This window comes from Psammomys obesus, unplaced genomic scaffold (assembly GCF_907164565.1).
Source record: "Psammomys obesus unplaced genomic scaffold, mPsaObe1.curated_primary_1811, whole genome shotgun sequence".
Classification (NCBI taxonomy): domain Eukaryota; kingdom Metazoa; phylum Chordata; class Mammalia; order Rodentia; family Muridae; genus Psammomys; species Psammomys obesus.
Window position 1 is genome coordinate 2,835,092 of NW_026585643.1, and position 26,536 is coordinate 2,861,627.

Below are 26,536 nucleotides of genomic sequence, written 5' to 3' on the forward strand. Positions count from 1 at the left end.
TCACGGAAGACTTGGGTTATTGTCACACACTGACCCCGGCTGCTGCAAGCTGGTGTCTCCAGGGGCCGGAAGTAGGGGTGGGACGGCCGGATAGCCAGGGTTCCAGGGCTCATATCCGGGAACCTGTGAATGCTCCACGAACACCATCGGTGACGGGTTCCCCTGAAGCTCTCCAGAAGGTGCAGGGAAGCCATAATCCCAAGGCTGGCACACGGGAGATGGCAGCACCATTGGAGGCTGAGGGTACGTGGGAAACAGGGGGTTACCAGCCCCATCAGAGAGAGGACCTGAGAGGAGAAGGAACAGAGAGAGAACGTAAGCATGGCACCCTCGCTCTCCCTGAATCAGGCGAAGTCATGTGCTGGCCCGTTTGTCACAGTCAACTGTGAACAAGCCCAGCTTCCATCCCCTTGTGGTGACAGAAAAAGGTTAGCCACACAGAGGCCACTCTTTCCTGGTGTATGCAGGAGAGGCCTGTGGGAAAGGGGCTTCCCTACATTGTGTGCTCTGCTCGATGCTCATGAAGAACAGGCCAGCTGATGCCGCTTTCGGGAGGACCCGACCAGTCTACACAGAGAGACTAACCTGGGAAGGGGCTTCTCTGGCACGGATAGTCCAGGATCCTGTACAGGGCCTCCGCATATGGAGAAAACAAGGATCCCATCCTCGGTTTCTCATTGCAGAGAGTCCAGTGCAGACCCTGCATGGTCAGCAGCAGGTCAAAGCAGCTTTTCCAGGTCTTCTTCAGGCCCCGCTGATAGAGGCGCTGGCAGAGAGCCTTGGTCTTCTTATGTATCTTCCTGCCGGGGTAGCTGACTTCCTGTTCAACGACTTCCCATTCCTGCAGGAAGACCCTGATTTCAGAGTCACTCCACCGGCTATGGGAAGGACCTGGAAGGGACAGAGGGATGTGATGAATGCACTTGACATCACGTACAAGGACATCTGAACTTTCTGGGACTCTCCTGTACACTCAGCAGCCAGAAGTGGCCTCATTCAGTCATGGAGAGATTATACCCACCAGCCCAGAAGTCCGCAACTACCCTGCCTGTAATATTCAGGCGTAGACTCACCGGGACAGTGCAGGTATCTTCAGTTTAAGAAACTATCTCTCAGGATGCTATGGGATCTCACAGGACAGGTGCTATTGGCCACGCTGTCCCTACATAGACTCACAAACCACTTCTGCCCCAGGGAGCCTCTCACAGTCTCTGAGCCTTTGGGTCTTCTGTAAGAAGGACAGAGACCTGGCACCACAGAATACCAGTCTATGCTCGTCACAGCTGCTAACATCTGGGGTCTCTCATATACCCACAAGCCACAGCACAAAGAAATACAGAAGATTTGGCTTTAGCACAGATCTGACTTTGAATACCTGAGGGCCTTTGGCCTTCCTGCGTTGGACTCCATCCCACATTGGCTTCTGGGGTGTTTCTCAGACTTGGGATTTGGTTTACTGCACTCTGTGCAGAAATATTAAATATTAAAACAGAAAAATATTAAAACAGTTTTTATGCAACAGGAATCTCTCTTAGCTGTGCATGGACTCAGGGACCAGCCTCTTGCAGCGTTAGCAAAACAATGGACTCATGATCTACAAGTGCTGGCTCATTCTCACCTAATGGGAAAGCTTGGTCCTGAAGTTAACCAGGGAAAGGCTCCCGTGAATCGTGTAGGCGCCCTTGGTGAAGTGAAAGGTAAGAACAGAAGCACCTCTTCTCTTTGAGAAGACCTCAGCCACTCTCACCAGCTCACTTTCTCCCCAGTCTCCTTTCTGTTCTCCTCGGGCTAAAAAGCTAATTTCAAATCTCCTAATAAACTCCAGGTCTGCCTCAAACATACCACAGTATCAGACAGACTATGAACCGGTACTTTTCCATCCCACACACACAACACGGGTGTGTAGGAGGCGGCTCTTTCCTAGGAGGTGTAGGGTGGTGGCGGCACGCACCTTTGATCCCAAGCACTCAGGAGCAGAGGCAGAGTTCGAGGCCAGCCTGGTCTACAGAGGGAGGTCTAGGGCAGCCGGATCTACACACAGAGAAACCATCTCGAAAAACAAAAACACAAAAAAGAGGTGTAAGGGGGCTCAGAAGTTCAGGGTCATTCTTGGCTACCTAGTGAGTGATGGGCTAGCCATGGGTCAGCAAATTGCTGCCTCAAGCAACAAAGACAAGAAAACCCAAGAACAGGAGGAGTGCTGCGTCTTGTAAATTGCAGGTATGTGTTCATGTTCAGGATGTTTAACCACGTTTTGCCACGCTGCCGTGGTTGTACAGGGAACACAGTACCAGCACCTTCCAGGAGGCTTGCTATGGGTACCCAGTGAGTTCACATCCATGTGGAGTGCAGAAGCACGCCAGAGACACACTTAGAGGCTCTAAGCCTTCTGAGAGGAACTGATAGACATACATCCCAGCCACCCTCCAGAAAACAGTGGATTCTCCCAACTCACCTCCATTCCTCTCCTGAGCTTCCTTTGCTCAGCAGAGTTGGGCACTAGGGTCCTCTGTGTCCTGATGGGCGCACAAGAGTCTGCAGTGTGGAGAGAAACCTGTGCTCACTTCCTGGCCTTCTGTAAGTCTGAGAACCTGTGGAGATGTAGCCCCTTTTAAAGCTGTGGGGTATCATTGAAGCAGGCCCAGCCCACCTGGATGTTTAGGGTGGGTCAGCAAAAGATAGCCAAGAGCCTTTAATCTGATCTCAGGAGGCTGAGGCAGGGGAGGCTGAGGTAGGAGCAAAGCTCAGATTTCTAGAACTCCTGGGCTACATAGCACAAGAGTCTCAATTTGAAATTTTTAAAGAATCTAAGAAAAACCAAGTCAACTAAGTTAGGTTTGTGTTTGAGAGACAGGATTTCCTTACCTAGTCCTGGCCATCCTAGAAGTCACTAAAATTTAGACCCAACTGTCCAGGACATCACACCGATCTGCCTGCCTCTGGCTCCCCCTCCCAAGTGTTGGGATTAAAGGCATGGTGCTCTATGGCTGGTCAACTTAATAGTTTAAAATGTTTGCTAAATATCTTCAGTTCATGTAAAATTTGATTGAAAACTTGAGACAGTTTTTTTTTTTTTAATTTGTTACTTTACAGCTAAGAAACATTTCTAAAATTGTAGTTAGTCCATATTACATGAGAAAGTGGAGTCTGGGGATTTCTTCACCAAGAGGCACAAAGAGAAAAAGGAAGCAGGGGAGGGATGGGGGAAAACCGGAAATCATGGCCTCTGGGAAAAGCAGGAGTGAAGTCTGTCAGTCGTGGTGGTACATGCCTTTAATCCCAGCACTTGAGAGGCAGGGACAAGCAGATCTCTGTGAGTTCTAGGCCAGCCTGGTCTACAAAGTGAGTGCAGGACACCCAAGGCTACACAGAGAAACCCTGTCTAAAAAAAAAACAACAAAAAAAGAAAGAAAGAAAAAAAAAGGGCAGTGGGGTCATCTATGGCGGAGGGCACACTGACTTTACAACCTCTGGCCAGGCCTCAAACACTATTGACTTTCATTTTGTCTCAGCACTGCCACAGCCTGAACACCTGTGCCCTCATGCTTCTCTGCTCTCCAGAAGCTCACAGCTGCTTGCTTTAAGACAATGTTTCTCAACCTGTGGTCAAGACTCCTTTAGAGATTGAATGACCCTTTCACAGGGGTCACTGACATTGGAACTATCAGACACTTACATTACCATTCAAAACAGTAGCAAAACTACAGCTGCCAATGTGGAACGGGCACAATCTCACGGGTGGGGTGACCACAATGTGAAGAACGGTGTTAAAGGGTTGCATCATCAGGAAGGTTGAGAACCACTGGCCTATCAGATGTGCTGGAAGGTGTTGCTACCCTGTTCACTTCATTGCAGAGGAAACTGAGGGACAGCGTCGATGACAACTGGGAATAGAAAACCATGTCACTCATTTCAAGGGTCTGGAAACCCCTCCTGTTGGTGTTGGGCTTTCTTGGTTTGAGTTTGCTGGGGCAGCATCTCATGTACCCCAGGCCCACTTCGAATGCAAGGATGAGCAGGAACTTCTGCCCCTCCTCCCTAGGTCTCCCAGCTGCTGGATTATAACAGGAGCGCACACACCCAGGTCAGGGCATAGTGGAGGGAAAGCCATTGGCTCATGGAAAGCAGCAGAGATGGAGGTCAGTAAGAGATTTTAAACTTCAGGACAAGAGAAAGCCAACTGGGAGGCATGGGTGTGAAGGATGGGTGTATTTGTTTCTTTCCTTCTTCTTTAGGAGACAGGAATGAGGTAATCCCAGGCTGGCCTGTAACTCCCTCAGTAGCATAGGATGACCTTGAACCCCTGATGTGTCCTCAGGGGTCTGGGATCTCTGCCCATTCACAGGCCCAGCAGCTGTGCAAAGCCCCAAGTGAAGGAGTTAGGAGGTGAGCCTCATATCAGCCCAGCCTCCTAGGTAGCCAGTGTCCCATGAGAGCCCTCTCTTTTCTGGTGCAGAATTCCGGGGCTTCATAGCAAGCCTTAATTACTCTTCTGATAACTCAATGAAGCTGTACCTGGTGTATTAATCCTCTAGAGTAACAGAGCTTTTAGGATGAATGAAAATATGTGCATGTGTATGACTTACAGGCTGTGATCCATCTAATCTAAAAATGGCTGCCCAGAAATGGAAAGTTCAAGAATCCTTTAGTTCTTTACTGCTGAAGGCTGGATGTTTTAGCAATTCTCAGTAGACTCTAGACTCCCAAAAAAGTAGTCTCCAATTCCAGTGAGGGAATGGACTTGGTATCAAGGTGATAGTAAGCAAGCCATGATGAAAAGCTTCCTTCTTTCCTTTCCTTATTTAGGCATCCAGCAAAAGGCATAACCCACATTAGATCGGGATTAAAAGTGTGTCTTCCTACCTCAAAGATATGGATTATAAATAGATTTTCCCACTTCAAATGAAGCAGAAATCTCTCACAGGTGTGCCCTTCAATTTTGGGGTTTTGTTCATCTTAAATATAATCAAGTGAATAAGTCGAAGAAATTATCCAAAACTAGAAAGAAACAGAATGAATGCCAAAGTACTTGAGGTCTCCTTTGGGTGTTCTGAATGTCACTGATAAAGAAATCTAAGAAGCTGGGCATGATGGGGCATGCCTGTAATCCCAGCGCTCAGGGAGGCAGAGGCTGGCAGGTCACTCTGAGTTCAAGACTAGCCTGCTCTACAAAGTGAGTAGAGGACAGCCAAGGCTACATAGAGATACTCTGTCTTGAAACAAAACAAAATAAAACAAAACAAAAAAACCTAAGTGTTGGGATTTGTAAGTAGGTATCATGGTCTCATTAAAGGGTTCCTGGCATGACCAGACCAGGTGCTACCAGGAGAGCCCTTCCCGGCCAATGCACCAATGTTAGGACCAATGAAGATGATGCGCATAGCAGATCTTATATGAAAGAGGTTTATTAGATGGATATGAAGAGAGAGAAAGGAGAGTGTGAGACATGATGGGGGAAGAGAGAGGGCCGCCCCAACAGAGAAAGGGAAAAGGGCAAGAGAAGAGAGGACAAGAGGAGAGAGAGAGAGAGAGAAAGAGAAAGAGAGAGAGAGAGACTAAGTGGCCTGTTGGTCCTTTTAAGGAGCAACATAACCAAGCCTGGCAGGTGTGGCTATCTGGCTGGTGACACATGATGGCATCATAGGTTGATAGGCAACCCAGAAGCAGGCTGCCTAAATACTAACATTCCAGGCATCATGAAGCCACTTACAGACCACCTGAAATCACCTGAGCATGCTCTGGGTCACCTTATAAGAGAACTCGCACCGCCCCATTCTGCTGCCCTGCCCAGAGACGGTCTCTGTGACCCCTTCCCCCTTCTCTTAATAAACCTCCTATGTGGAACCAGTCAAGCGGCATGATCTGTGAACTTTGTAACTTTGTGAACCATGTAACTTTCCTGCACAATCCTAATATTGGTGTGCTTGGTCCACACCCGTGGTGGGTGCTTCTTGGCGCAGGCAACTCACCGGAGCTGCTGGAAACCTATTTCATTTCACATCAGCCAGCAACCCACTTTCCGGCAACCAGATCGCTATCTGCTACATGTAACACTGGCTGGATTGGTGAGTTTCCCTCATTGGTCAGCATAGACGCCTCTCTTGGTAGGGGAAGATTGACCGTTGAGTGTTTGGCAACTTACTTTGAGATGAAGGAACCCCCAACCACAGTTTTTACTGGCTAAAATGGTTGGGGGGAGGGCTAAAGTGTTAGAGAGAGCACATTTAGTATCTGAGGCACATAATGGTCTCACCCGTCTTTAATATCAGCTACTAGGTGGTAGGGGCAGGTTTCTTTGTGAGTCTGAAGTGAGCTTGGTCTACAGAAAGTTCCAGAACAGCCAGGGCTATGCAGAGAAACCCTGTCTCAATTCCCCCTTCCCCCCAAAATTAAAAAAAAAATGTAAAGGAAGACAGAAAGAAAAAAGAAAAAGAAAACTTTGAGACAAGCAGAATTTTTTTTATACATTTTTTTAAGATTTATTTATTATTTATTCAGTGTTCTGCCTGTATGTGTGCCTCAGGACAGCAGAGGGCATCAGATTTGACTACAGATGGTTGTGAGCCACATGGTTGCCGTGAATTGAACTCAGGACCTTTGGAAGAGCAGACAGTGCTCTTAACTTCTGAGCCATCTCTCCAGTCCCAGAAATTTTTTTTTAATGTTTTATTTGAGACAGGGTTTCTCTGTGTAGACTTGGTTGTCCTGGAGTCACTTTGTAGACCAGGTTAACTTCAAACTCACAGAGATCCACCTTTTTCAGCCTCTCAGAGTGCTGGGATTACAGGTATGTGCCATCGATCCCAGCTCCTACAGAATTTTTTAATGCATTATTTTGTAAGTAAGAATCATGTCTAAAACCATGGCTAATCAATAATAACTGGGAAAGTGGAGCCTGGCAACTCCACTAAGAGACACAAAGAGAAAATGGGAGCAGGGAGAAGACAGGAGAAAACAAAAGAGCATGGCCTATGGAAAAGGCAGGAGTGGAGAAGCTGTGAGGTCTGCTATGATGGAGGCCACACTGGATATGTGAATTCTGAGGCATGGCAAAAACCCTTCTCTCATTTTTGTCTCAGCACTGCTAAAGGCTGAATACCTCTCTCCTGAGTTAGCAGGCTTTCACCCTAGTATTTGGGTCCCGAGCCTTTATTGGTAAAATTGAACAATTGAGATTTTATTAAACAAACAACACATACTCATTTGTGGATTTTGAAAACATAAAGTTAACAGTATGCTTATTTATTTGGTGTGTGTGTATGTGTAAGTGCCTGCTATGCCATATGGATCCTGGGGATGGAATGAAGGCTACCAGGCTTGGTGAGAAGTGCTTTAACTTTCCACTCCATCTCCTGAGCCTCCACACACTCATGTTTATCACCATTCACAACAAGACATCAGCCACAGTGCCCTTCAGTGGATTAATGACTGAAGAAAGTGTATCGTAAATGTCCAATAGTGCATTTTTCAGCTATAAAAAAAAGCAGACTTATATCACTTTTAAGAAAATGGATGGAACAGAGCTCATCTATTAAGCCATACTCAGAATGACAAATATTGTATACTATTGTGAATTCTATTTAAACAGCAAAAGAAATATAGGTTGCTAAAGAGACAGTTTAAAGGGTAAAAGCACTAGCCATGCAAGTCTCATGACTCAAGTTCAACTCTTGGAAGCCACATCAAAAGTCCCATGGAGTGCACATATCTGCAATTCCAGAATTTCTGTGGCAAGATGGAAGGCAGAGCCAGGAAAATCAAATTGAAGTCTGAAGGCTACCTAGCCCAACACAGCAGAGAAACAAGAAGAGACATTTTGCCTTCTCAAGGTAGGGGGACAGAATTAATATTTTTCAGCATAATAACCACCGACCTTCCTCAATATTTTTTTTTCATTTTACTTCCTTTTTTTTTTTTTTTTTTCCAGGACATGGTTTCTCTGTGTAGCCCTAGTTGTCCTGGAACTCATGTTGTAGACCAGGCTGCCTTAGGTCTCGAGCTCTGCCTGCCTCTGCCTCCCAAGCGCTGAGATTAAAGGTGTGCGGCACCCCCAACAGGCTTCTTACACAGCATTTTAATATCACTCGTTCTCTCTGATTCTTTTTTTTTTTTTTTTTGTAAATTGAATACTTGATTTGTAAAGCTTTTGTATTCCTTAAGAACTTTTATTACACTTATTTATCCGTGTTGTATGTGGAGGGAACATACATGCCACAGCCTGCTTGTGGAGGTCAGAGGTCAACTTGTGGGAACTCGTTCTTTCTGTCCATCATATGGGTTCCTGGATTGAATCCAGGTCATCAAACTTGGTGGAAAGAGCTTTTACCTACTGAGCTATCTTGCCTGCCAATTTTTAGAAATTTAATTCGTACAGTTCATTTGGTGAGCAAATCAAAAGTAATATAAAAATAATGTTAAAATATTATACTAGAGGGACTGGAGAGATGGCTCAGAGGTTGAGAGCGCTGGCTGTTCGTCCAAAATTCCGGAGTTCAATCCCCAGCAACCACATGGTATCTCGCAACCATCTGTAATGAAATCTTGAGCCCTCTTCTGGCCTGCATGCAGCCACATATGCAGGCATAACATTGCATACATAATAAAAAAATAAATATAAATAAATAAATAAATAAATTAAATTAAAAAATATTGTGCTAGAGAAAGAGATCACTAATGTACCATATGGTTACTAGAAATGGGTTACTTTAATCTTGGAATAATCATGTATTAGTCTAAGGTTTGATGAATGACTTTAGCTGCATGAATACATAATTGTCAAACAAACATTTTTCTTCACTTTTGGGACCTAATATACAAAATTTAAACTTACGTTTCAGTTCCCCTTTTCTTCTTAATAAAAGGTTTTTTATAAAAAGGCTGTTATAAAAATTCTTCGTCAACACAATGAGTATCCTACAAAAATGAATTAGAAGCTTGCTAACAATGAATCTCAAAGAAAGAAGAAATCTTTACAAATCTATTTTAGTAAAGAGATTAAATTAATAGTACAAAATGTGGAAAAAAACACTAGATATGAGAGAAAAAAGGATAAAGAGGAAAGGAAAGAGATCTCTAAATAAAGTCAGATGTGAGAAAGGGACAATGTTATCCTTAGACTGCTTTCTGCTGATGAGGGTCAGCCAGCTGCTTGGAGCAGTTTGACATTTGCTGTCAGGATACCTAATTTCTTCCTGTTTCCTCTTTGCACACAACTACCTAATAAACTGTGACCAACAGAATCCAACAACCAGCAACCCATCCCACCTCTCGGATCCCTCGTACCATGTACCCTCTGAAAAGTCTCCCAAAATCCAAACATCACACAATCGCAGTAACTATGTACAGCTGGCAAAATCATGCCCTTAGGGCAAATCATAGTCAGCTGCTTCAAAGCGGTCCCATATCCCCATGACTGGAATTAAAAATGAAAATTGTATTCTCAAAATATTTCTATGTATTTTTAAAGAAACCAAAATTCTCAAATTCTCAATACAAACATCAGTACTCAACAAACTCTTGGAAATGGTTGAAATGGAAGAAACACTTTTTTATTTTTTCTTTGAAGCCAGCAATATTTGGACATTAGGCAAAGATAGCATCATAAGAAAAAACTACGGATGAGTACTGATGAGTACTGATACAAAAAATGTTTAGCAACAAAACAAAATTCAACTGCATTCTTAAAGGAGTGTACACTATGCAGGAGCGACAGCTGGCTGGAGAGGTGCTTCCGTGGTTAAAAGCACATCTTCTTGCAGAGGACCTTGGCTTGATTTCCAGCACCCATATAGCGGCTCACAAACTCTAGTTCCAGAGGATCTGACCTCCATGGGCACCAGACATGTGTTTAGTATATATATCTGTGCAAAACAAAAAACAGTCATGCACACAAGTCAAATCTAATTTTTTTTTTTAAAAAAAAGAATGTAAGGGTTATTCTTGGAATAATGTGAAAATGAGTATAAGCTGGGCATTGTGACCCCTGACTTTAGTCACAGCACGTGGGAGATAGAGGCACACAGATCTCTTTGAGTTCGAGTTCAAGGCCAACTTAGGACATCCAAGGCTACTTAGAGAGATCCTGTCCTTTTTTTTTTTTTTTTTTTTTTTGAGACAGGTTTTCTTTATATAGTCCTGACTTTCATGGACTCCCTTTGTAGACCAGGCTGGCCTCGAACTCACAGTGATCCACCTGCCTCTTTTTTATCCATTCTCCTCCTTGTATTGCCCTCCCCTTTCACCCTTGTCCACCCTTATGCTGTTCCTTTTTCTCTGAAATCATCCTTCCTTCTACTTTCATGTCATATGAATTCCATTATTCTCTCTCCCCCATTTACCTCTTTTCTGTTAAACTGTCTTTCTCCTCTCTCATGGTCTCCTTTCTACTTTTATCACACACACACACACACACACACACACACACACACACACATCTGGATATATAGGAGGAAAAAAAACATATGGTGTCTGTTGTTCTGAGTCTGGCTTATGTCACTTGACAGAATTATTTCCAGTCCCATCCATTTTCTCGAAAATGTATGATGTCATTTTCTTTTATGGCTGAAAAACATTCCCTTTTATTTATAAACCACATTTTCTTTATCCATTCATCTGTCTGTGGACATCTGGACCAGTTCAGCTGTCTAGCTAGTGTGAACAGTGCAAAAGTTAACTTGGATATTCATGCGATCTGTTGATTTAGGCCTTCATGTATGTACCAAGTGGTGTATAACTGGGTCCTATGGCAGTTTCATTTTTAGGGTTTTCTTTTTGTTTTTTCATGTTTTGATACAGGGTCTCATGTAACACAGGCCCCAAAGTCGCTATGTAGCTAGATGCTGACAAGCCAAAACTTCCAGGGCTGCAGGAGGCTCTGCTCAGGAGATGCAGTGCGTAGTAACTCATCCTCAGCAGCAGAAAACGAAACAGAGTAACTTTTGGTTTGGTTCCTTCTTCCTCTCTTCCTTCCTTTTTCTTTTGCTTGAGACAGTATTCTCTGTATAGCACTGATTGTCCTGAAAGTTCTTCTGTATACCAGGCTGGCTTTGAACTCAGAGATTTACTTGCCTCTGCCTCCCAAGTACAGGGATTAGGAGTGGTTCTTTATCTTCCTACTGCTATGGCCCTTTAATACAGTATCTCATGTTGTGGTGACTCCTAACCATAAAATTATTTCGGTTCCTGGGCTTGGGGTCAGGTGGGGACCATGAGGCAGAAGGAGAGGGAAGCTGCAAAGAAAGCTGGAGAGAAGGAAGTCTGATGGAGCAAAATGGACCATGAGCATATGGCCATGATGGCTGTCTTGATGGAATGGAAGCAGCCCAGGCAGGAACAATTATGGCAAATAACTTGGGGTGTGTAGCTGGGAAATAGTATAATAGCTTAGAGGGTTGATATCTGCCCAGTTATTGGTGCCTTTTATAATCTAAAAAGTCTCTGTCTCAATTATTTGGGAACTATCTGGGGTAGAGAAGCCTCTAGAGTCTAATACTCCTTCAACAACACAACACAAACAGACAAAAACAAAAAAAATCTCAACTAGAACCCTATCCATCAAGAGCAAAATGATTACTTTTGTCTGAGACAATTTTACTTTTCTAAACACCACCAGTTCTTTACAGAATCTCTTCTTCACTCTCTTTTATGCCCACTAATGTCAGCCAATGAAATATCTGTGGCAGCTAGTTGTATAAGGAAAGTTCAAAGGCTGAAAGGCTAAATGCACTGTGGACTTTAACAGAGTCTGTAGTGGATGGTGAAGCATGGACCTAAGGAAGGGACCACACTAAAACAGGAAGTCGGGGAGGCACCTCAGTGGAGGGGTGGGGATGGTGTGGTGTTCTCGTCTATCTTCGCTGGCAGCAGAGAGACAAGGAGTCTGTTTGGTAGAGCTGGACTCAGTAGCTGGTGTTGGTTCAAACTGTTGGTCGTTTATTTTAGACATATTTCAGTACAGCACAATTTGGTGAAAATTACTCTGGTGATAAGGCAATCCTGTGTGCATAACAAAACATACATAAATCTCCTTGAGGAACAAAACAAGCCAAATATGGACCAGAGATAACTATCCCAAAACTCTTTGTGATGTCCACAAAGATAGGCTTTACAGATTGACTGAGAAAAACAAATTTCTGAGAATGAGTCTGGAGAAAGGTCAGTGCCTGGGAATCTTCAGCCGTGTAGATTGCACCAAGGCCACCAGGCTAGAAAGCACGCCTGCTCCAGCCTTCTGGGTGAAAACGGGATTTGTGTTCTTTCTATTGGAGGAACAATTCTGTGTACTTAACATTCCAGGTTCCCTGAGCACATGTCTGTGAGCACAAAGACTTTCATACCCTCTGTAACATGGAAACTCCCAAACCCTCCAATGGCACTTCTTATTTATGCTAGGACCTAACACCAGACCATACCTCATGGAGGTTTCTAATCAACTCAACACTGTCACCCAGGGAACAAGACCTCTAGAGCACAAACCCGGAGAGATACACCATATCCAGGCCATAACACCATCTTATAAGGAAAACGGACAGTGCTTTTCTTTTGGAGTGGTGTAAGTGGGATAATATTGCTATATCTAATATTTATCCTGAAAACAATACTGGGCATTGTGACCCATGCCTTTAATCCCAGCATTCCAGAGCCACATTTAGGCGGATTTCTGAATTTGAGGACAGCTTGGTCTACAGAGTGAGCTCCAGGACAGCCAGGGCTGTTACACAGAGAAGCCCTGTCTCTAAAAACAAAACAAAACAAAAAAGAAAGAAAGGGAGAAAACAATAATAAGATACAATGATATATCTGTACGGTGAGAACCCAAAATGTGCAAAGTCCTGAATGCTGTGGGGAGCAGAAGGAACTTATTGTCAATATGTGTCCTTCAGGGTTGTAGATGACGGGGAGGCTGTGCAGGCATGGGGATGTGTTTTAGTTAGGGTTTCCATTGCTGTGAAGAGACCATGACCATGGTAATGCTTGTAAAAAAAAATAATAATAATTGGGGCTGGCCTACAGTTTAGTCCATTATCATCAATGGCAGAAAGCATGGTAGCAGGCAGACATGGTGCTGGAGCTGCTGAGAATTCATATTTTGATTTGTAGGCAGCAGGAGACTGTGCCACACTGGACCTAGTTTGAGCATATATAACTTCAAAGTCCACCTTCATAGTGACGCACTTCCTCCAACAAGGTCACGTCTACTCCAATAAGGCCACACCTCCTAATACTGCTGCACCCTATGGCTAATCATTCAAACACATGAGTCTCTGGTGGCAATACCTATTCAAACCACCCCAGGGTAGGTGGTCTATGGGAAGTTCTGCTTTTCTACTTCATCTTATTGGGAACTTAAAATTGTTCAAGAAATGTAACAGGAGTCATGTGTGGATGCCAGCTTTACTGGTTTTGCTTTCCATTGTACTTTTGGGTTTTCTTATATGTGTCTCTCTTTTTGTTTTTATTTTTCTTCTGAAAGTCACTGAGTTTATATTTCTAGCTTGGGAAGTAGGAAAAATATTTTATGACAGAAATAGGCTGATGCAAAACTGTTAGACCTGTTTAATTTTAGGCTTATTCTCTTATTATTGTTATTATCAGTATTATTTTTGTCTTTTGAGACAGGGTGTCACTCTATAGAACTGGCTGGCCTGAAGCTCACTATGTAAATCACGCTGAGCATGAATTTGCTGTGATCCTCCTGCTTCTGCTACCCAAGTGTTGGAATTACAGGCATGGTCTCATGCCCTGCAAAGTTTATTATCATCACCATTGTTCTTATTTTTGGGTTTTTGAAACAAGGTCTCATGAAGCCTAGGTTGAACTCTCTGTTGTTGAGCTACTGTTCCTCCTGCCTCCACCTCCTGAGAGCTAGGATTATAGAAATGCACCACACCTGACCTCTGTTTGTTTGTTTATTCATTGCTTTTTTTTTTTTTAAAGACAAGGTTCTTCTCCTTGTAGACCATGTTGGCCTCAAATTTACAGAGATCTGCCTGCCTCTGCCCCCCAAGTGCTGAGATCAAAGGTGTGTGCCACCATTCCTGGCCAGTTTATAGATGATGATGAAGAAGATGATGATGATCTTGGTTTTCCGAGACAGGTTTTTCTGAGCCCTGGCTATCCTGGACTCACTTTGTAGACCAGGCTGGCCTTGAACTCACAGAGAACTACCTGCCTCTGCCTCCCAAGTGCTGGGATTAAAGACATGTACCACCATACCCATAATAAGATAGCTTATTATTTTTTTAAACTCATAAAATTTTATTGAGCAAAAGGGTCTCTGAAATAATCTAATATTCTCTTTTACAATTTTATTCTGGGAGGCTAGATAAACAGCTCAACAGTAAAGAGCACTTGCTGCTTTTGCAGAGGACCTTGGTTTATTTCCAATATCCACAATTTGTGTTTCGTTTCAGGTATGCACATACGTCTCAGTTAGGATTTTATTGCTGTGAAGAGACACCATGACCACAGCAATTCTTATAAAGAAAAACATCTAATTGCAGCTGGCTTAAGTTCCGAGGTTTAGTCCATTATTGTCATGGCGGGAAGCATGGCAGCATCAAAGCAGACATTGTGCTGGAGAAGGAGCTGAGAGTTCTACATCTGGATCCATAGGTAGCAGGAAGAGATGGTGATCCACTAGGCCTGACTTGAGTTTCTAAAGCCTCAAACCACCCCCCACACTGTGACATACTTTCTCCGACAAGGCCATACCTACCCCAACAAAGTCATACCTCCTAATAGTGCCACTCCCTGTGGCCCTATGGGGCCGTTTTCATTCAAGCCACCACATTCCACTCCTTGGCCTCCATAGGCTTCTAGCCATACCATAGTCCAACTTCAAAAGTCCCCATAGTCAGCTGGGCACAGCGGCACATGCCAGAACTCGAGGAGGCAGAGGCAGGAGGATCTCAGTGAGTTGGAGGCCAGCATGGTTTACAAAGCAATTCCAGGACAGCCAAGGCTACATAGAGAAAGCCTGTCTCAAAGGGAAAAAAAAGAAGTCCCCTTAGTGTATCACAGTATCAGCACTGTCTAAAGTTCCAAAGTTCAAAGTCTCTTCTAAGACTCATGGTAAACTGGATGGCTAGGGAGGCAGAGGCAGGAGGATATCTATGAGTTCGAGGCCACCCTGGTACAAAGCAAGTCCAGGACAACTAAGTCTACACAGAGGAACTTTGTCTCAGAGAGAGAAAGAGAGAGAATGAGAGAGAGAGATACTCATGGTAATCTTTTAACCGTGATCCCTTAAAAAAATCAAAATCAAAAAAGCAAGTCATGTACTTCAAATAAATAATAGCACAGGATATACTTTACCATTCCAAAAGGGAGGAAAGGGAGCATAGTGAGGAAATACTAGAAAGAAACAAGACCAAAACCAGCAGGGCACATTCCAGACTCTGCATTTCCAACTCCTTTCAGCTTTGTTGACCACAGCATACTTGTTTCTCTTGGGCTGGTTCTGCTTCCCGTTAGCAACTCTCCTCAGCATGTATTCCACCATGACTCTGTTATCTGTAACAGCTTGGGGTCTCCAAGGCAATCCAGGCTTCACCTTCACAGCTTCACACATAGGCTTTTTAAGGCCTCCACAAAGGGATATCCCTGGCCTCAGTGACCCTTTCTTCTATCCTTGACTCTGAAGCCAGAACCACTTGGCAGAAGCTTCCAAGTTCTGCTTCTTGCTGGGCTGGTACATGGCTCCCTCGTTCAAATATGTTTTCACCAGCTTTCTGTTTTTGAGATTTTCCTTCACTGTCTAAGCTTGGCTGTCCTGGAACTTACTCTGTAGACCAGGCTGGCCTCAAACTTAGAGATCTGCCTGCTCTTGCCTCTGGAGCACTGGGATTAAAGGCATGTGCCACCACAACTGGCTCTAAGCTGTTCTTTAATTCCTTTTCACAGTTGGACGCTTAGGTGGGTGCGGTCTTGTGCTGAGGCCCCTTTAGCCTTGTTCTATTTAGCATTAGGATTTTCTTACTCTTTTTTATCTCTATGAACACAGGACTTAGCTCCATTCTGCTTCCTGGCATTTCTTTTCTCCTCAGACTGTGCATTTTGTATTTTTCCTTGCTCAGCTTGCTCCATTTCATTATAAATCTACATGAGCATAGCCACTTATAACCAAGCAAGACAGTCAGTACTAGGCTGTCTGGAAATTTCCTCTGCCAAAGCTGTTAATCCATAACTCTTCAGTTTAGCCTCAGGCAGATTTTTTTTTTTTTTTTTTTTTTGAACAAGGGCAGAAAGCAGCCACATTTTTTTCACCGAAATATCACAAGAATGATCTTTAGGCCACATACTAACATTCTCCTCAGAAACTTCTTGAGCCAGGCCCATAGTTCAAATCATCCTCACTCAGCACCACTGTCTCTCTCCCACGCTTCTATAAGTATATCCCATAAAGCTCTGCTTCAAGGGTCCAATTGCTTTTCTAACTCAAAGCCACAAAATGTTGCATATTCTTCCAAACACAAGCATGGTCAGGCCTATCACAGGGATATCCTGGTCTCTGGTACTAACTTCTGTCTTAGTTAGGGTTTTATTTCTGTGAAGAGACACAGGAACAAAGAACATAAAGGAAAACATTTCGATGGGGCTGGCTTACATTTCCAGAGATTTAGTCCATTATCAGCATGGCGGCAAAGCATGGCGGCATGCAGGCAGACACGGTGCTGGAGAAGTAGCTAAGAGTTCTACATCTGGATCAGCAGGCAGCACAAGTGAAGGCCTAGAGCACCTGAGACCTCAGAGCCCACCCCCACAGCGATATGCTTCCTCTAACAAGGCCTACCTCCTAATAGTGCTACTCCCTATGGGTTTATGGGGCTATTTTTATTCAAACCACCACAGGGTAGTTTATAGCCGTCTATAACTCTAATGTTTTCCCCTGGCCTCCATAGGCACCAGGTAGGGACACAAGTAGACTTATATATATGCAGGTAAAATATAACAGAGCTCCAGACCTTCATAGGTCCCCAGATCTTAGCATAACTGACTCCATGATGGAAATACAATGCATGATATAAAACTCAACACATACACAGCACTACCTGCCCAAACAAAAACAAATACCTAACCCATCGAAGTCTATAGTTCTGGGAAAGTATCTAAATGTGTTAACCTTGCCTTTCAGCTTCTGTAGTTCTGCTTCTGGCTACCAGTTCTTGTTAACTGAAGTATATCGATTCAGAATATGTTTTTGTTTTTTTTTTTTTTTTTTTTGTGTGTGTGTGTGTGTGTGTGTGTGTGTGTGTGTGTGTTTAAAAGCTCAACCTGAGAAAGGCTCAGTGCTACACTGGGATCCTGAACACACAGTGTAGTTGCCGGTGGGCTAATAAAAAGACTTTCTGTTGGCTTAAACCTGTGCCTGAGCAGTCTTCTTTGGTAGCTATCCCACAACACAAAACACTCCCACACATAAAACGAATGTAAATGACTCTTAAAACAACAACAACAACAACAACAAAGCCACAAAGAAGAAAAGGAAAGGATATTAGTAATAAGGCAGAAAAGTGAGAAAGAAGTGGTCAGGGTGCTGGGATAGCACACATCAGAAGAGATGAAAAAAAATAAAAGCTTTTTTTCAAGGACATAGGATGTGTAATTTTCTCATTTTGGTGAAGAAACTCAGGCTTCAAAAGATTTAGATTACTGTGTATAGTTTTAGAATGTTTCTCATTTCCTTTAGGACTCAGGGTCACCATGTCTGTCACTCAGGAAATAGAGGCAGGACAATGGGGGGTTCAAGGTAATCCTGTGTTCCACAGTGAGCTCAAGGCCAGGCTAACTACATCAGAGAGAGAGAGACAGAGAGAGAAACAAGTTCAAACTAAATTGCTGTTGTGACAATACTAAGAGGAGTTTAGAGTTTAGATTATGCCACCCCCCACACACACATATGGATTAGATTAGTGTCCTTTGCCAGTAATGGGTTCCTTGTCTGTGAGTGTGGTCACACTGCTCTTTAGCAGTGTGTTGCTGTCCATACTGAGGCAGCAGGAAGAGCCTCTCTGTCTGGCACCTTGATGAACTTCCCCAAATCTAGAATGAGCCCATCTTTTTCCATTCTTTATAACCCATGCAGCCTCTGGAACTCCGCTGTGGCCATTCAGAACAGAAAGAGAGCCACCGGGTGAGTGGACAGTGGGATCAGCATCGTCTTCAAACGCTGAGGCGTTCTTCCAGTCCTCAGTCCTCCTGACTCCTGTTACTTCTTGAAAGACCTTCTTTTTTTCTTTTCTTTTTTTGGCTTGTTTCTGCTTTAACAGATAAAGGTTTGCTTTCCTTAAAGTACCTGATCTGTGTGACCACCAAGGCCACTATGCACAGAGGCCAGACACAAACTTCATGTCTTGTTTTCTTCCTCCAGACAGAAGTCTAAGGGGGCCTTTTTAGACTTCCTCCTCTTTTCCCTCCTGGACAACTCCTAAGCTGGGAGTTTCCCCATGGGCCTTGTAGAATGTTTAGAATGTTAGGTAAGGAACCCTGTCCCCTCCATGTGACATTCCATCTTATTAGATTCATAGAATCTGCAGCCTCCACAGGCCTCACCCAGGTCACTGTTAGGGGCGACAGCGTTCAAGGCCTGGTTGTCCCCTTTTCTCACCTAGGTCCCAGGTTTCCCCTTCCTGGAGCACAGCTGTTTTATGCACCGTCACGTGCTTTCGGATCAGTAGGTCTCAGCGGAGAAGAGTTTCAGACCCACTGGCAGCGTTGCTATTGTTCATTTATTTGATCTTACTGGAGATGAGGCCCTCCGAAAGTTTACAAGCCAGGCCTCCACCATCCACACTGCTCTCAGCATGCTATCTTCTAAACTCCCACAGCAGCTCATTAAGCTCTTAACACTAAACGGCTTTTCCAGCTCGGAGTCCCAAATTCCTTCCACAGTCGTCCCCGGAGCAATAGGGTCAGGTCTGTCACAGCAGTGTCCCCTTTCTGGAACCCTATTCTGTTCTAGCTTACTTTTTTGAGAGGAGGGAGCAAAAGGATCAAGAGTTTGAGGTAAGCTTGATTTACTTGAGACACTGTGTCAAAGAACAGCTAGAAGAAAAAAACAAGGTTGCCCCGATGATTGTGCAAGCTGAGGCATCCAGATAGCACTGTACCCCTCTCTGTTTCAGTACGGTAAAGAACGGCAACCAGCCTCCTTCCTTCTTCACAAGGGGCCAAGAATACGATGACCTTTCTAAAGACGCCATTCCTGCTGGGAGCAGTGCTGAACACCTGTAATCCCAGCACTTAGGGAGGCAAAGGTAGGTATATCTCTGTGAGTGTGGGGCCAGCCTGGACTACAAAGCAAGTCCAGGACAGCCAAGGCTACAAAGAGAAACCTTGTCTCAAACCCAACCCAACCCAACCCAACCAAAACAATACAGAAGCCATTCCTGGGAAGGTTCTTTCACTATAGCAGTGGTTTTAATCTTTCCAATGCTGCATCTTTTTAATATAGTTCCTCACGCTGTGGTGACCCCCAACCAAAACATTATTTTTGTTACTACATCATAAGTGTAATTTTGCTACTGCTTATGAATCACGATGTAAATATCTGTGTTTTCTGATGGTCTTAGGCGGGCAACCCCTGTGAGAGATCATTTAATCCCCAAAGAATCTGTAACCCAAAGGTTGAGAACTGCTCTACTACAGAGACTAGCATTATCCGTTCAAAAAAGATTCTCCTGTGGTTGGTTGTCTTCCTTCTCCTCCTTGAGGTCTTGCATAACCAATCTTGAATTTGCCGTGTACCCAAAATGAACCTTCCTGCCTCTTTTTTTTTTTTTTTTTAGACAGGGTTCCTCTTTGTTGCCTTGGCTGTCCTAAACTCTCTTTGCAGACCAGGCTGGCCTCGAACTCATTCACATAGATCCATCAGCTCTTGCCTCCTGAGTGTTGGGATTAAAGCATGTGCCGCTAAGCCTGGCCGGAACTCACTTTTTAGACCCAGGCTGGCTTCAAACTCAGAAATCTGCTACCTTGCCTCTGTGCTGGGATTAAGGAAGGTGGCCTGCCTCAATTTCTCAAGAGCTGAGATTAGAGGCATGTGCCACCATGCCCTGTCCCACTCAGGAGTAGGATTTCTATGTAATAATCAGCTGGGTTAAACTTGTTTCAGTCTTTCTTCTCCATTTAAAAAAAAATCCCTTAGTTTTTTGATGACTGAAAGATTACTTTTCAATGGGAAAATTCAAAATGTTTTTCTACATTAGTTAACCTAACCGGCTCAAACAACTTTTAGATCAGAACTGCTAGTCTTCCAGCCTCCATAATGGGAAGATGGAATAAATCACACTAGCGAAGAGGCTCTGTTTCTGTCCTACCGATGTGTTCACTGGAGTATGTAAATAAATTTGACTTTTATCACAAGAAAAAAAAATTAAGCCAGATGTGGTGGTGCACACCTGTAATCCCAGCACTCAGAGGGAGGCAGATTGCTGTGAGTTCAAGGCCAGCCTGGTCTAGAAAGCAATTTCAGGACAGCCAGGGTTACACAGAGAAACCCTGTGTTAAAACAACAAACAAGCAAAAAAGCATTTGACTTGAAGTACTAGTTGATCTTAATTACATATGAGTGCAGTGTTGGTGGTAGATGCACCAACATAGCCTTTACACATTTTTTAACATGTATTTTTTTCTGCCCAGACAGGACAGCAAAAGCCTGCAAGCCTAGCACTTTTTTCTTTGTGACATGGTCTCCCATGTAGCCCAGGGTGGTCTTAAACTTACAATCTGTGTTCTAGTTTGCTTTTTAGAGCTGCAACATTCTGATCAAAACCAACTTAGTGAGAAAAGGGTTTATTCGGCTTACATACCCTAATCACAGCCCATCGTGAAGGGAAGTCAGGACAAGAACTTAAGACTGGAAACTGGAGGCTGGCTGGAACTGAAACGGAGGGTTTTGAGGGTGGATATACTTGATTTGTTGGGGCCAGAGGTGCCAGGGATACTTGGTTTGCACACAACAACACAGTCCTGTGATAGGAGGGGAAAGTAGTCATTCATTATCCCAAAGAACAGTGATTATTGACCAGATTCCCTCAGCTTGCTCAGACTGCTTTCTTACATATCCCAGAACTACGGACTCAGAGGTGGCATGGCCCTCAGAAATCTGGGGCCTCTTATACCAATTATTAATCAAGAAAATGCCATACAGTCACATCCACAAGTCAGTCTAATGAATGCAGTTTCTCAGTGGTGGTTCCCTCTAACTCAGATGACCCTAGCTTGTGTCAAATTGATAAAAAACTGATGGGCACAATCCTTCTGCCTCTTCCTCCACAGCGCCAGAATTACAAGTGTGCACTATCATGCCTAGCTAAAAAAGTTTATCTCTAATAGTCTACTGAATCAATAATGACTAGCTCTGGTGGTTTGGATGGGAATGGCCTCACAGACTCATGTGTTTGAATGCTTGGCCCTTGGGGAGAGGCAGTATTAGGTGGTGTGGCCTTGTTGGAGTAGGTCTGGCCTTTTTGGAGGATGTGTGTCACTGTGGAGGTGGGCTTTGAAGTTACATATGCTCAAGTTAAGCCCAGTGTGGCACACAGATCCCTTCTGCTGCCTGCAGATTCATAATGTAGAATTCTCAGCTTCTCCAGCACCATGCCTGCCTGCAAGCTGCCATGCTTCCAGCCATGACGATGATGGACTAAACCTCTGAAACTAAGCCAGCCCTGATTAAATGTTTCCCTTCATAAGAGTTGCTATGATAATGGTGTCTCTTAACAGCAATGAAACTCAAACTAAGACACAAGCCTTTATTGATAGTCACAAGTTCTACATGTGGGCAGTAGGCAGTGTTCATTGTAGGCAGTAGGAGACCAGAGGACAACTCATGATTCTCCTTTCACTATGTAAGTCCTGGGTATCAAAATCGGGCCATCAGGTCTGGTGGAAAGGTGCCTTTAGCCCCTGAGTCATCTCCCTGGCCCAAACCATTACTTTTCATAATTTGCCTCTCAATATCTTCATCCTGTTACCTTACCAGGCACATTCACTAGTGTTAAGTAAAACTTCGTATCAAGTTAAATAAGAATTAAATGTACAATTAGGGCTGGCAAGATGGCTCACGGTCGTAAAGGCGACTGTTGCCAAGCCTGACAACTAGAATGCACTACCCAAGAGGCACAGTGAGGAAAAGCAGAACCAAGTCCTGCCAAGTTATTCTCTTACCTTTGCGCACTCAGGTCTGCGTGCACTCAAAATCAATAAAAATATATTTTAAAATGTACATCTAGCGGAGCGTGGTGGTTCGTGGCTTTAATCAGAGCATCTGTGAGGCAGAGGCAGGTAGATCTCTCTCTCTCTGTGAGACCACTTAGCAAGTTTCAGGCTAGCTAGCGCTACACAGACAAACCAAAAGCCATACCAAACAAAAACAAAACAACAGCAACAAACAAAAGAAAGAGTAAATGGGGCTTTGTGGGAGCATACACTATCATGCATTCTCAATCCTAATGTGGTTATTTCTTTTATTTTGGGGTCTCAGCTACTTTAGACTCCCCATCATTTAGGTAGGGAGACAGAGCATCCCCACTGAGTTCCTCCAAGCCATGCCTTTCCCCGGTTGCTACTTTTGTTGACTGAGTGGTTCTTGTCCGTCTAGTGCACAGCTGTAGGCCCCAAAGCCCTTGAGGGGTTTCACATGCTGGGGCGGAGAGAGGTGGCTCTTTCAGTGACGTCCTTTCCATGTGAACACGAGGACCTGAGTTCAGACCTGCAGCACCCATGTTAAAAAGCCGGAGTGTTGAGGACCTACAGTCTTCGTGCTGGGGAACGAGGATCCCTGCTGCTCGCTGGTTAGCCTTTGTGGTGGCATTGATGAGTTTCACGTTTAGGGAGAGACCCCATCTAAGAAAATAACCCGACACCAGGCATTGTGGTGTACACTTTTAATCCCAGCACCCAGGAGGCAGAGGCAGGCGGATCTCTATGAGTTTTGAGGCCAGCCTGGTCTACTGAGTTCAAGGGAAAGCCAGAAGTACATAGAGAGACCCTGTCTTAAGAAAACAAAATAAAACAAACAAACAAACAAACAAACAAACAAACAGATGGAGAGGGATTGAAATTACATCTGATTTTTACACACACACACACACACACACACACACACACACACACACACACGTTGGTCTGGAGTCCAGGTCCTGTTCTTTCCTTTCAGAGTGTCCAGGTACTGAAGCATACTGGTGCTGGACCTGAAGGAATGAAGTTTAGCCAGGCGGTTGGGTCTGCAGGATCCCAGTCCAGGGCTGAATGCCCAGAGGGAGAAAGCCCCACGACAGTTTTCTTCACCAGAAGAGATAGCAAGATAGTCTGACATGTCTCTGAAGTATGCAGCTGGCGCATTGAGTCTCCATTCCTCTCATCTGCCCACAGCAAACCTCAAAGGGCTCTCCTTTGGGAGTCCCGGGAGAGAGGAGTTACTCTCAGCACAGGTCATTTCTAAATTGGGGGTTTTTATTCTGATTATTATTGATCCTGGCACACCTATAGACAGAAGATGAAATTGGGATTTTTTTTTTTTAGTAGATGTTACTGTGAGTTGGCTCCCTCCCTTCTCCCTCATCCAAGCTTTCACCTGGAGGCATACAGTTCAGAAATGCATCTGGGCTGCCAGTGACCTCTGTTTCAGACAACATTGTCATCAGCTTAAATGCAGGCTTTAAGATTTATGTGTGTGTGTGTGTGTGTGTGTGTGTGTGTGTATAAGGGCATATGTGCCACAATGTTCTTGTAGAAGTCAGAGCACTGTCCACTTCAGGGATTCTATGGATGGAACTCAGCTCCTCAGGGTTGGCACTAGGCCTTCGCTGCTGAGCCATCCATCTGTACCACCCCCTGCTTTTCTCTTTTTTTTCTTTTTCTTTTTGCTAGTGCCTCATTTTGTAGTTCCCGTTGGTCTGGGACTTGCTTTATAGACCAGGCTTGCCTCGAACTCATAGAGTTCCACCTGCCTCTACTTCCGAAAGTGTTGGGATCACAGGTGTGTGCTAGCATGTCCCGCTCCTCCTGGCATGACTCAGCCCTTGCATTCTTGAACTCTCAGCCACTGTAATTACTTATACAAGATCTGTGCAAGATTCAGTCCATTACTGTTTATCCTATTGGAGACGGATGTATAGGCAGTTAACAGTTGGTTGGGGGAAGGGCTCAGGTATCCCTGCCTCATCCCAAGAAAATATAGGCAGTTAACAGCTGGTGGGGGAGGGGTTCCCAAAGCCCTGTGCTTTCCTAAGACTAAAAAGAGACTTAATAGTTGCTGGGGGAGGGGCTTCAGAGGTGGCTCTCCAGAATGATCTAAAATGTAGCAACAGTTTCTGGAAAGACTTTTCTTCAATGTAAATTGCTGTTGTTCTTGTAAGGAGTCATAACTGAATCCATCCTTTCACAAAGTTCTACTTGGATAGAGTCATTTCTTTGGTTTGTCTTTGGTACCCAACATGGGGTAAATGGGTATTTGTTCCTCTCAGTAGGAAAAATTCACACAGGTAATTCAGTCGAAACTCTTGTAACTGTCAGGGTATAAGCCTTTAAGCTCAGCACTTAGCAGGCAGAGATAGGAGAAGTTGCAGGACAGCCTGGTCTACATATTGAGTTTCAGGTCAATCAGGTCACAGAGTGAGAGATTATCTTAGAGCAAAATGAAAGAAAACTCTGAGAAGCTGTTAAGTTTTATGTACAAAAGAAAATGGTGAGCAAAGTATTGTATCTAATCTTCCACCTATTTTTATTTTAAAAATTGTATCAGAGCATGTGAGTGTGTACATGTGGATGTTTGTGCAGTGGCAAATGTTTGTAATCCTTGAATTTAGGAGGTATAGGCAAGATAAAAGAGTCCAAAGTCATCCTCAGCTACGAAGTATGTTGGAGGCCAGCCTGGAGTGTGTGAGGATTTGAGCATGGTGTGGAGGTACATGCTTATCCCAGAATTTGGGAGGCAGAGGCAGAAAGACCAGGAATTCAGGGTCTTCCTTAGCTACATATTTGAGTTCTAGGCCATCCTGGAATGTCCAAACTCGTTTCAACTAACCAAGTAAACACTTGACTCTTTTCCTGGAAGGGTGATATTCACCTGTTTCCAGGGGTTGAGTTTAGGTTGTCATCAGACAATTATAAGGTAGAAAACAGCAATAACATCAGGGAATTGATGGAAGTATAAAGCTGTTCCCATGTGAATAGCTTGTGGCAAACCAGTCAGTCAGTTTACCACATAAAAACACTTCTCCCCCCTACAAAGATGTAGCTGATGGGCATTTTGGTCCTCAAGTGGGTTTCCTAGTAAGAGGAGCAGGTGCTGTCTCTGGCTTGGACTCCATTGCCTGCTTTTTGATCACTTCCCCCAGGGCATTGGGGAAGAGGATTCAATCAGTCCTTAATCTACTTGATGTGTGTTGGGGTGTGTTGTTAGGAGGGAGATCCCCTTTTCTGAGGAGTAGGAGAGGGAAGATGGGGGAAGAGGGAGGGAGGGTGGAATCATGAGGAGAGGAGGGAGGAGGCTATGATCGAGATGTAAAGTGAATAAATTATGAAAAAGTATGAAACAACAACAACAGCAAAAAACAAAACAAAACACTTCTCACGATAATAAATTCAGTGAGTCCATTTAGGATATTTTAATGGAAGTTTTGGTTTCCTTGTAAAGTCAGTTTTGTTATGTAAATATGGTTTTGTTTTCATCCCAAGCGTGGCATTTTGGTTGTGCTATCGTTTGTCCACACCTGTCAATTGTCTCATGTGGGGTGTGGCTTTAGCCAGCTGGTAACAGCCTTTAAGCTTTGCCGTGGAGAGGGGCGTGGTCTAGGACTCTGAGGATATAAAAAGAGAGCTCAGAAACAGAAAGTGTGGTGTGGTGTTTCTTGGTGTGTGGCTAATAGCAGTTTGGAGAGACCCGAGAGACGGCTGGTGTGGCAGCATGGAGCAGAGAGATGGAGAGAAACACTTTGGGGTGCAGTGGCTTGAAGAAGACTGCTGTGTCTGCCGTTGGTATGGAGTCCTAAAAGACCCACTGATCCTAAACAGCCCGGAGAAGTGAAGGGGTTGGGGCCCTCTCTCCCCACGAAACTCCTCTCTCCTATGTAGGGTTGGGAGGTTAGAAGGGAGGTTGAGGCCTAATACCCCAAATAAAGTAATTTTAAAAATGAGTGCCACAGAATACGACCTCAAGGATCAGGGATGTATTCAGGAGTGAGGAGGATGGATTGTAAGAGCCAGAGGCGGTGGGTGATTCCAGGGAAACAACAGGACTGATACACTATGACCACTCAGAGAGGCTGGGACAGAACTTATAGGACCTGTTGGGGTTCAAGTTCTAGGACTGTGGGGGAGAAGTGGACCCTGGTGTCCCACTCCTAACTAAGAAGCTATTTGCAACTAGTATCTGCAGGCAAACGGAAACTCAGTTCTTTTCTATGGAAGTGTCATTGAGTATATCAACTAATCTTCTGCCCGGGAGTAGTTGGCCAACATAATTGAACTCCAGGCTTCTTTTTTATGTGGACTTTTTGTTTCATTTTGACTTTTTTTTTTTTTTTTTTTT

At 44.2% G+C, this 26,536-nt stretch overlaps 1 protein-coding gene across 1 annotated transcript in view; it reads right to left on the bottom strand.

The window, feature by feature from the left end:
- Positions 1–26,536, bottom strand: part of LOC129684405 (putative uncharacterized protein MSANTD5) — a 27,065-nt gene continuing 529 nt past the window's right edge. The window contains exons 2-4 of the mRNA XM_055617562.1: positions 22,757–22,848; positions 586–891; positions 1–287 (exon numbers count right to left, since the gene is read on the bottom strand). Coding sequence (XP_055473537.1) covers positions 1–287; positions 586–891; positions 22,757–22,848 — 685 coding nt within the window. The remainder of the gene's footprint in view (positions 288–585; positions 892–22,756; positions 22,849–26,536) is intronic.